Genomic DNA, 11,837 nt, shown 5'->3' with positions numbered 1-11,837 from the left:
GCGCAGGAGAGACTGGGTTATTGTTTACACTGTCTGCTACATATGCCAGTAGTTTACCATTTAAAGACATTTAAAAATATAATTTAAACATAAATATCAACTTCTAATGATCTGTACTGGTCTCTGAACAAACAAATGCACAGTCAGATCCCTCAAGGTTGCACATTGCTAAAAGACACAACCAAGCTACAGCTACGATTGATCATTTTTCTACAGGATGGCCAGGAACGTATCAATGGACATTAGCATATAGTGATCAATGTATAGATTGTAAAAGCTAATGAAATCTCATTGGCTCCTAATTTCACTTTATTTCTTTATATCAAGTTCAAACCCAGTGTTTTTCATTTAGGGTCCTTATTCACTCACTCCACTGACTGTCATCACACTCCTCAAGTCATACTGGCAAGTTGATTTTACAGCATTTTGACATTTCAGTTTGGGTATCAGTCTCTGCAGAAACATACGATCAAACAAACAAGTTTCAGCTGTGTCTAAAAACCACTGCATTGCTCAATACCTACATTCACTAAGCGCTATACAATAGACAGCTATTTACTCTGTAGTGAGCAGGAAATCGAAATTTCAGACACTTATGAATCATCTTCATTTTGGGTCATCACTAACAGATGTTGAGTCATACGACTGTAATTTCTACATCTATAGCACACACTGCACTGTGGGGTTGTAAACAGAAAGAGGTGTGCATTTATTCCATTGCGAGAATTTTTTCAGTTTATTATATTGAGCATAAAGTTCACACTCAAATAAAATGGCAGAGGAGGAATATACTGCAGTGCTCTATATAGTTAACAGGGACAGTCTTAACCAATCCCCACATTGTTTGTAAGAGCTGCAATTAGAGTATGTCAATAAAGGTAGTATTTCAACTATGATTGAGTGGGGAGGATGCATGCAGACATTACAGATCATCACTCTTTTCTGTATAAAATACTCAGTTATGAGGCTATAAAAAACAGCTTTCTTGCACATACCACAGCAAATCACTGGAAAATGACTTGAAATTATCACAAATCATCATAATCATAACTCTGGTCTGTCACGACACCCAAGTCGAAATTACTCAAAGCATGCAGTGTCCTTTTTGTAGATAAATAACTAAAAAATGAACTGTAAGACCACAGGCTTTTCATACAGATATTAATCTCTCAGATAAGACTGTGCACCAGAGGCAGTGTGGCTCTGCACCGGTTCAGTACTCATGTCTGAACTCTGCCACACCACTTGAGCTGTGATGGTCTGCGGGCTGAGTGCATTTGTCAGGTTCATCCAGTTGACAGAATACCTTCAGACAGCGCAGCACAGCTAGACTGTAACCTCTGGGACTGTGGGCACTAAGGTAGGGCCTAAGTGCAACAAAATTCCTCAAATGGGAAATGCTCGTTTACCTGTACCCTTTGCATTAAAAGCACTACTGTCTGTTCCTATGAGCCATGCATGTTTCTTTCTTGGGTTGTAACCCACAGATGTTTTCACAAAACTGCTTGACCAGCTCTATCCTGATCCTACAAATGATCTTTTTTTTTTTCCCCCACACATGCAGTTTTAGTTACTGCAGGTGCAAAGCGTGACATTGTGTCACAGCTCAGCCAGCTGTTACAATAGCGAAATTTACCAAGCTATTGGCTTTCTATTAACTGCACCACTGAAACATGATGCCAACAAAATAGGAATCCATTACTATATCAAAAGGGTGAGCAATAAATACCATGTACCGCAGAGTGCAGCCTGAGGCAGAGATTGAGAAACAGCTGGCTACCAGCAGATTAGCTTAGTCCGTGACTATTATGTTATTCATCATTTCAGTTTATTTTACAAAGTGGAAATGTGGCTTTCATCTTTTCCTCCACTGCAATGTCAGGCTTGCCAAATCATGGGGTTTGTCTGGTCCCAAATATGCCCCAGTTCTTGTGCTTGCCAAGTGAAATACTAACTAATTAAAAATGTTTTAAAAGTTTTGCTTTTTGTTTATATAAATCATCATAATCATGTATGAAGGTATATATTACGTTATGGCCTGTTTCAGTCTGCATTAGATAATAATAAATGAAATTAAAGGGGCTACACGGATTATTAACTTTTCACATGCATACACACTGTGACTATTCTTCCTGCAGCACTCCAATTCATTAAAAAAATTAAAATTAGAATAAAATAAAAAACAAAGATCAATCTTTGGTAATAGAGACTACGTGGGTATATACTAAAACATTCACGGAACTGAATCTATAAAAAAACATAACTAGAGCTACTACAGTAGTTAATGTGCCGTGTACAGAACTACACACCACTGATAAAAGGTTTGCAGGAATAATGAAATCCGTGGATTATGAAATTACATTCACTGGGGGTGTGCACAGTAATCAAAAATCAGGGAGTGTATCTAATAGAACGGTGTGTATGCTGGTCAGCGCCTTACATTGTAAATAAGCTTAATACTACTCTTTACTACTTAAGAGCTTTTCAATATTTTATTTTCATTTACCAAAGCTTCCCAGGTGGTGTTGTAAGTTAATTCACCATGGCTAAAAACACTAGCCTGATTTTAATGTCAATATACCGCCTTTTCAGATATTCCATAGATGCTGAAATGCATCAGTTTAAATTCTTACATTATTATTTATAGTTACTTCAATGTTTACTTCTTTGGTGGGATGGGCTTACAGATATTCACTAGATCTTCATATATATATATATATATATATATACACACACACACACACACACATATATATATATATATGTATGTTGTATATGTATTAAGATATAACTTCATTAAATTTTTTTCTTTCATGCTAAAAAATATATACAGAGAAAAAAAATCTATATTTCTGGAAACCTTGTGATACCTTTTTTTGGGGATCTTTTTCATGTTTCTGTGTTGTAGACGGATGACAGTATCCACGGCCAGGAGGGATTAACACACGCTCTTCTGTGTTACACCTCCTACACAAGCTTCAGTCCTCTACGTTGCTCCATCCTTCCCAATTTCCCTTCCAGCCTCCCCCCCCTTCTTTGTAGCATCGCTCTGGATTAGTCACACTGAGAAACTAGGGCTCATCTCCATAATGCAGGATTTGTTTTCAATCCTATGAAGTGAACAAGCGATGAGGTGACCCCCAAAGAGCAAGTACTGACTGCCAAAAGGCCCAACCTCAGTGTCCACCCTCTGCCCTGAGCACTCAACACTCACGCTAACCTCACCTGGGTGCTCAGCATCGATGAATAAAGTGTGTGAGGTTTGAGGTGAGGGTTGGGTAGTCATGAATTACATCCGGATTATGTAAACAGAATTAAAAAAAAAAAAAAAACTATAATCAACCCAGATTACATTTGAGAAAAATGTGCAATTAGTTTTACATTGTTACGCTGTCAAGGATTACATGATTACATTTTCATAATTTTCATCTTTTCAATTTCAAAATTATGATAACCAATGAAAAGCTCATCTGAGATACGGGCTTTCTTGTAAAATACACACAGTACATCTGTAGATTGTGCCAGTAATGTTTTTGTGAGATTAATTTGATTTGACCAAATGTACATGTTGACTATGCTAAATGCATTTTATTTGCATTTAAATTGTTTTGAGATGGTTCAAGAGAAGAAGGAATATTTGTGGAAGTGGAGATTAGATTACTTTTTTGTTATCCAATGGATTGTAATACTAATTATCATATAATTTGAATTCAGTAACTGACTACATTTCAAAGTAATCTAACCCAACCCTGTTGAGTAATGACTTGCAAAAGTCTCCAAATGTTAAAGACACTCAGATACCTAGCATTAGCATACTGTTAGCAATTTTACCTAATCTCATAACTCTCACACTAGAATGTACTGTATGGAAGTGTTTTTTTTTTTTGTTTTTTTTTTTAAATCAAAAACCTAAACTCACTAATTCCTTATGAAATCATTTTAATAATACTTTCCTATGTTTTATTGTTGTGACCCTACTTCCATTACAGCCCTCTAATGTGTCAATCATGTGTCTCAAGAATACACACACAGCCCTCTCTCAATGACTCATAGCAATACATGATACGTGCAGTGGATCATGGAGGAAAGGTATGAGATGAGGTACCACAGAATAGATTCAATGGCCTAGAATGTAATAAGATGTAATCAGCCGTTTGCTGACATGAAATACTTGGGAGGAAAAAAAATTGTCTAATTGGAAATCACAACAAACAGCAATTAATTCCAATTATGACTCAAAGACATGAAGTACATTTTTAAACTCATACACATTCCCACAGCATTACACATCCCTCTTTATTTGGGCTTATTACAAATGAAATGACTTGAGTTCCCTGGAGTCACTTACCTGAAATATACATATAACCACCATACACTGTCCCAGCATGGCCATAATGTGGCTCATTCATTTTGGCAACATATGTCCATTCATTTGTCCTTGGGTTGTAGCACTCCACAGTAGCTTGAAGAAAAAAAGATGAAAAAAAGGAGAACGTATTAGTAGAAAGTAGGTCAAGACACAGCTAAGGAGGACAAACAGCAGCAAATGAGGCCTTGGAGGGTCTCAGCGTGGGAGCTAAAACACGGATTTAAATACAGAGTACACATCCCCATAACGCCACCAGCACTGAATGCACTGACTGCACAGGAAATAGGGAGATTGTAAAATCCTTTATCTTAAGGTCCCTTAGGATGGTTTCACTCTATTTGTGAGAACCAGGAATAGGGACACTGGGATTCAGGAGTGATGCTTGTAGGTGAGCCCTTCCCGAGCAGTCACGGTCCATCAGCTTGTGGGCTCACTGTCTGTCTGGAAAAGGGTTTTGATTGGGTGCAGAGCAACTTAGACAACTAGCTGGAGAACTGTGGACCTAGATAACAAGGGATCGTCACCTCAAAGTGTTATAATTTAACATTACAACATAGAATGTGTGCTTTGTGCTTTTTTGAACACAAGTGTACATTTTAGCAGAAGATTGTGGACCATAGATGTCTCTATCGAGTTACCTTCTTGTTCTTGTTAGCTTCCCAGCTGGATAACAGAATACAGTGGTGTTGCATTTTTGGTTGCATGTCACAAGCCGGGATGAATGCAACTCAGAGAATAAATTCAAGCAGTAAAATTCTGCATTTTTAAAGACTTTGGTTAAATCAATACCTTGAAAAATGATTAAACTAGGGCTGTGTCCAAAATCACTCCAAAAGACAACAATAAGCTCAGGACCACAAAGGAGCGTGAGGCATCTCTGGGCCAGCTGGGGAAATCTCAGCGGGGAAAATGAGTGAACACCTTGCTCTACTTGCTCAACAGCTATCATCAAAGTCAGCTTGAGCAGTACACAAAACCTTGCAGCCACTCAGTGGAAGTAATACAGACATTAGAAAACAACAGTTGTTCTGAGCAGATCTAAAACACAGTAGTTAAATTGTACAAATGCACTGAAAAAGGAATGTACCAATATCAATAAATAAATTACAGCTTGTCAAATTAACTAAATTGTTTACTTATAAAAAATGAACAGACACTCAGTTTAAGTAATTCAATTCACAGGTACACTGATTTACATTGAATATCCTCTCCACTCAATCAGATTTAATCATATTTTCCTATGATAAGCTGAAAAGGTCACATTCCTAATTAGCATGAATTTTCTCTTCCTGAAAGCTGTTTGCCAAAAATGAATGAAACACTCCATGGATCAAGCTGGTAGCTGGTGATATCTGGCAGTGGTTACTATGCAACATTATTCTCTGACCTACAGCAGCGGTTCCCAACATAGGGGTCAGGACTCTGAGCTGGGACGGAATGATACTATAAATGATCTGTGGAGCCTGATCGGTCCCAATAACCTCAGATGATTTCAAGGGAGATGACAGAAGAAAAACACTGTGTAACACAAAATCTTGCTCTGTTTTTTCAGACTTTAAATTTAACTTTAGATAATGCTTTGTTTGAATGGGCGGCAAGGCAAAAAAAAAAAAATTGAGAACCACTGACCTAGTGATCTTTGCTGATCTGTACATTTTGCTTCAGTAGAGTGGGTCATAAAAGAGTCTATTTAAACCCAAAAGATCATTAGAGCAAATTTACATATTCTTCTATTAAAAAATGTGCAGCTAACCATTTACAAAATTAAGAATCTTGTATAATTATCAAAGGACTATGTAACACTTTGTAAGAAAATATTTTCTCTCGTTCTTGTGACTGAGGTAAACAATGTTGTAATTATTATTTTTTTTTTATTTTTTTAAACACCTACACAAGGTCTTACAATGGGGTAAATATAGGATAATGTGTCTGACAAATCTGGATTAAAACTAATGTCACTTATTTGTAATGTAATATTTTTGTCATTTTGAAAGTTAAAATCAATAGAAAACTTATCTAATGAAAAAATGCAAAGTATACCAGGTAAGATTCAAAGCCTCTGCCTGTAAATATCCATCTTGATGTAGTGAACCTTTTTTAATAAATTCTTTTCCCTCTTTATCTATAATCTGGCCATTTCAGATGTAACAATAAAACCACACCCTTATGACCTGCCCAGAGTAAACAAATATTACGCAGCAGCTGGGCACATCCAGAATAATAAAGGATGAACCACATGCAGTGAAAGAGCAGTGGAATGTAAAGCAGAAAACGGCAGTGGCATAGACAGGGAGTGAACCGGGGCTGTGCTCTTTGGTCTAATTATAACCCAGAAGAGAAGACTGCTCACACAGTGGCCTCGCTCTGTCCACTGCAGTCATCGAGCTGAATTTAAGTACTGGGTGGCACCTCTCTGTGGTCCACAGTTACGAGTGCAGAGACTCCAGATTGGTTACTCACCATCAACAAACAAACTACAATGAACAGATATAAATATATGAAAATCATTAAAGTGTTTCATCCAGAAAAGGTGAACTGTGAATGTTTAAACTATGAAAGGGATCAGATCACTGGTTAAGGATGATCGGCATAAATCTTACATATTTGTTCAGACTGTATCAATAAAGTGTTCAACTCAGACACACTTCAGGGTGTAGGCTGTGGCTTTGTTGTATTGGACTGCACTACATTATGAAAGGTGAAAAAAACAACAACAACAACAACAACAACAACAATCCACCAAAATATAGCCCCAAAAATTATGAAACATTTCTGTGACACAGTGAGAACTAAATGTGAACATTCAATGTTAGACAGGATTCTGCATGTGTTGAGATGCTCCTCTATTGGATGACATTTGATTGTAAAGATGGTCATGATCATGTGCACACCCTCTTAGATTATGCACAGACATGCTGAAACAGCAAATCATGTGTAGGCACAACACTTGATTACCACCATCAGTGTGCTTGCAGCCTTTTTAAACTGCACATTTTTTCTCCTAATGCTCCTTGATATTTAAGTGTACAATCTCATACAATATTAATTTAAGATTTCTGTTGTTACATAAAAGGATAGCTAAAACAAACAAGCAGAGAAATAAACTCACCAAGTTCCCCGGCAGCATTCCTTCCACCAACAGCGTAGAGGTGTCCCTTGAGTGCACTGAGGTGGAAGAAGGTACGTTTCTCATTAAGGCACGCCACCTGGATCCACTTGTTGTAGCGAGGGTCGTACCGGAACACGGTGTCCACTGCTGTCTTGCCTTTGGTGTCATAGTTGCTTTGGCCACCCACCACATAGAGAAAGTTGCCAATGACTGCGATGCCATGTTGGTAGCGTGGTGCGTCCATGGGAGCCAACGCCTTCCACTCATGAGCCTTCTCATCAAACAGACGCAGCTCCTTACTCACAACTAGCTGCTGGCGCAGAACACCACCCAGGGTGACCAGGTGGGCACTGTCCGAGCGGATGGCTGTCCGTTCTGACTGCATAACTGGCTGCATGTAGGGCATCATTTGGTAGTTGCTAGCTTCCAGGAGAAGGTTGACACAGGTGTTGTCCGTGCGCATAAAGTCCACTGTCTGCACGTGATTGATGAGCTCCTGTGGGTTCATGAGGGGAAAGCGGATGTTCTTCATGAGCTTTGGGGCATAGTCCATACGACCGTCTTCGTAGCGTAGCCAGCGGCACGCAGCCTTGAACAGGTCCAATTCAGTGCAGTGTTTCAAGCTGTTACTGGACAGTACAAAAGCCAGTCGTTCAAATGGTAGCTTGACAAACTCTCCCGTGCCCAGCAGTGACGGGAAGTTTTTCAGGATGAAGTTGTTGACATATTTGTCCACCTCTGTGAGGTTATATGTGTTGGCAATGCGGCCCACCTCTACACAGTTGTCGAGAGAAACCTGCAAGGAAGAAGAAATCAAAATCATGGAAAGCTGCAACTAACATTGAGCACTCATCCATAGAAAAAAGTAACTTGATCTTCTCAGCTTGTAACCAGAAACTCATCATTAGACAGAATGATTCGATACAAAATATCAGTGATTTAGTTTTGACGGATGCTGCAATAAGACAAATTAACATAGTCTCCCCCTGTAACACAGAGTACACAGCTAAGTAGTGCACATGAGGATTTACTGCCTCTGTTTTATATCATAGTAAATGTAATACCTTTAAATGTAATACCTTTTAAGTGTTTAGACATTTGGCAAGAGTAGTGACATAAACCATTTTAACATGTCACTATGGCTCTAGGATTTATTAAAAAAAAATAAAAATCAACAATGAAAGTCATCATTCGTTGCTGCTCTAATTTGCATCCACACTAATTAGTTTTACTTACATTTTAGCAGTGTATTCAAAAGTAAAAACAACTACATACCTTTTGAACATGCCAAAGTCGACATACATGATTTGAATTCATATCCTTTTTATTATAAAAATGACATTTATACACATAGCATATTTCACGACTTACCTGGAAGCACATATTTATCAAGTTAGCTGAGTAAGTGCACTAAAAACATGATACAACTCTTTTTACTTCAGTTCATGTTCCAAATTTTAGGTTGTTCTCTACGTTTTACATAGAGTAGTAATCTGCCTTGTGAAACAAGCTCTTAACCAGGGGCTACTTGTCACTTGTCTTCAGCAGGTTGCTCTAACATACATGTTGCCAAGCAGAATCTGACCACCTTAGCTTTTGACTTTAAGACAGCAAGCAAAACCAAATCAAGTCTTAGTGAGAGCAGAAATGATTATGACTGGAAATTTCTAGATAATGATGACAAGAGAAAACAGACCCTTATTGATGTGCTTTTATGCATGTGCTCGCTGGGTCTGACTCAAACACACTCTCACAGGATTTCTAGAGTGTCAAACTTAAATTGAAAATAGTTTGGCAAGATTTAATGAGATTAAACCACTGAATTTATTTAAAATTTGGTTTGAAATCCTAAAATCCATTATTTTAGCCAATGCTCTTAAACATTTAAACACACAACAGCATTTCTGTTATGAGATACAAATGAAAACACCTGCTATTTTACAACTGGTGATGATTATAGGAAAGCTGTGCCCTGTACAGCTGATCCTTGTGTGTCTGCTTCCTTACCCCAGATATAAGAAAGACCTTGCAGAAGTCCAGCACAGGAAGGATTTGTAAGAAGCTGGCTGCCTCAAGTGTGTCTTGCAGGTTCTCCATGTTGAGTGACAACTTGGCTGTGTAGATAAAGTCAATGATCTTCTTCAGGCCTATTCGGTTAACTCCGTGAAGCTTGATGCACATTAAATCCTGTTCTTTCATTCCACCTGCATCAGGACAGAGGAGGGGATAAATAAAAGTAGATGCTTACATGTGGCACAAACATACATAATCTTATTTGACTGACAGACCTGCTAGCAGCTTATTTGTTTCTTTTGGTTTTTTTTTTTTTTTTTTTTAAGAACTTGAAGAATAAAGTTTACACGACTGAACAAATTCAATTAAGCTGAAAATGTGAAAACATTTCATATGCATCTAGATGAAGTCATGTATTTTTTAATGTCAAAGGACTTACGTTTAGAAAGGATTGAAGGTCTTAGGGAGAAACCTTTGCTCAGCGTCTATGCTCACACGGCTTCCTTATCACTAATAAGAAATCCCTAACTCTAAGTACAGTTTCCCCTTACTCCTACTTTAATAAGCTCTTCCTCTGTTCTCATTGCAGAGCCTTCTTCATCTTCATCATATACTTTAAATGCCAAACGTCCAAACTTACTTCCAATTCTGCCACGAAATGAGATCAAAAGTAATCCCATCAGCTGTTCCAAAATTAAAATTCACTTTCATTGCTCATTACTGTAACTTTGTAATGTGAATGACTATAGTGCTATATTCAAAGCTCTAGTCATGAAAAAAAACATCATAATATGAAAAGGCTACAGGTCAATACAACTTCCAATCATGTCAGTGAAGTCACTTTTACTAGCAACCACTTTGTTGCCTGTTTTCTTTGGGTTTAACTGAAAAAAGCCAAATAAAACCCAGTACAGTACACAAGAACTGTCTTTTCTAGTTTTACTACCTTTTTTGTTGTGAAACGTTTGCCGCGTTTAAAAATAAGCTATCTTTTTACAGTTTTTCAACTATTCCTGAAAACACCCTTCACACCACTGTATGTGTTTCAAAAAGGTATTCAAGGTTCTACTACCTCTGCATACAAAGCGCAGATTACTTACATTCATTACAAATATGAACGACCATGAATGCATGGCAATGACTTCACCTGGTTGGTTTTATAATATGGAAATCTTTATGAATTATGCATGCGCACACACACACACACACACACACACACACACACACACACACACACACACAGGAGGGACGTGGGAACTAAGACAAAATCACAGTGACATGTCATTACTGAGGTGAAGCATGGAGATGGTCATGATCGATCATGCTTTACTAAAGAAAAAACAGTGCAGGCAGAGAAGAAGAAGATATAAAGCAATCAAATGCATGCGACAAAGCAACAAGAAACACATTCCATATGAAAAAGTACATCAGCGTTAAGTGGTACCAATAAAATACTCGTTGTTGGGCAGATTGCTCTGGTCAGTGTGAGGCTGTGCAGACCCACCTGTGAACATGGCTTTGAAATAGTCTGAGGAGGCGGCCATCATGGCACGGTGTACAGGGAAAGCTTCATCGCCGTCCCCGGCCACCAGCGTGACATCACATAGCAAACCCTCTATCCTCAGCTGATCAAATCCCTAAGAGAAGAAGAGGAAAGAGAGAGATGAGTGTCACTGAGCTATGCATAGAGGACCTGAAATATGCAGTGTTTTTATTCCAGAAAAGTAGGCCGTCTCTGTCTGAGCTACCAAAGGTGAGTTTGGTACAAAACGGTATTTCCCACCAAAACACATCTTGGCCATGCCCAGTGAGATGTGAGCTCACAGTATGTGATGGCCCTTTAGTCTACTTGAGCTGTCTGACTGCAGCCTGCTCATTTTCTTGACCTTCTTACACATAAACTGGTTCAGAGTTGTACGTTTAGAGCTACAGCTTTACCGTACCATTGCAGGGATGGGAACCGAGAACCGGTTCTAGTTGAGAGTCGGTTCCAAATTGTGTGAACCATCGAAATCGTATGATTACAAGCTTATCAATCCCCTTTATGATGCCGGCATGTTTTTCCATACAGTTGCACATTGCAAGCATTGCATCGACACTGTCGGAAACTTGCAACAAGGAGGACTCATGGCGGAGAGGAAGAAACTGTCCCAAGCGTGGCTTCATTTCATAAAGATGACGACAGTGCTAGCTGTAATCTCTGTAAAATGGTAATTTCACATATGTTCCTGTTCACCATGGTCTTAAATTCAGCATGTCTGTTACTGAGGGTAAATATCCAATGTTATAATAACATTAGTGCCTTGCAAGCAGGCCTAGCAGATTTTTTTCTTTGACTAAGAGAAC

The 11,837-nt window shown here is 38.4% G+C and overlaps 1 protein-coding gene across 2 annotated transcripts in view; it reads right to left on the bottom strand.

Annotated features, from left to right (window-relative positions):
- klhl13 (kelch-like family member 13) overlaps window positions 1-11,837 on the bottom strand; it is a 41,926-nt gene that overhangs the window by 6,535 nt on the left and 23,554 nt on the right. For both annotated transcript variants that reach the window (XM_023421538.2, XM_023421537.2), the window contains 4 exons: window positions 10,996-11,128; window positions 9,486-9,682; window positions 7,479-8,274; window positions 4,349-4,462 (listed from right to left, as the gene is read on the bottom strand). In XM_023421538.2, the coding sequence (XP_023277306.1) occupies window positions 4,349-4,462; window positions 7,479-8,274; window positions 9,486-9,682; window positions 10,996-11,128 (1,240 nt within the window). The remainder of the gene's footprint in view (window positions 1-4,348; window positions 4,463-7,478; window positions 8,275-9,485; window positions 9,683-10,995; window positions 11,129-11,837) is intronic.

Source organism: Seriola lalandi, unplaced genomic scaffold, assembly GCF_002814215.2.
Source record: "Seriola lalandi dorsalis isolate HSWRI2012SDOR001 ecotype SW California unplaced genomic scaffold, Sedor1 jcf7180002054672, whole genome shotgun sequence".
NCBI classification, from domain to species: domain Eukaryota; kingdom Metazoa; phylum Chordata; class Actinopteri; order Carangiformes; family Carangidae; genus Seriola; species Seriola lalandi.
This window is presented reverse-complemented; position numbering and strand designations above follow the sequence as displayed.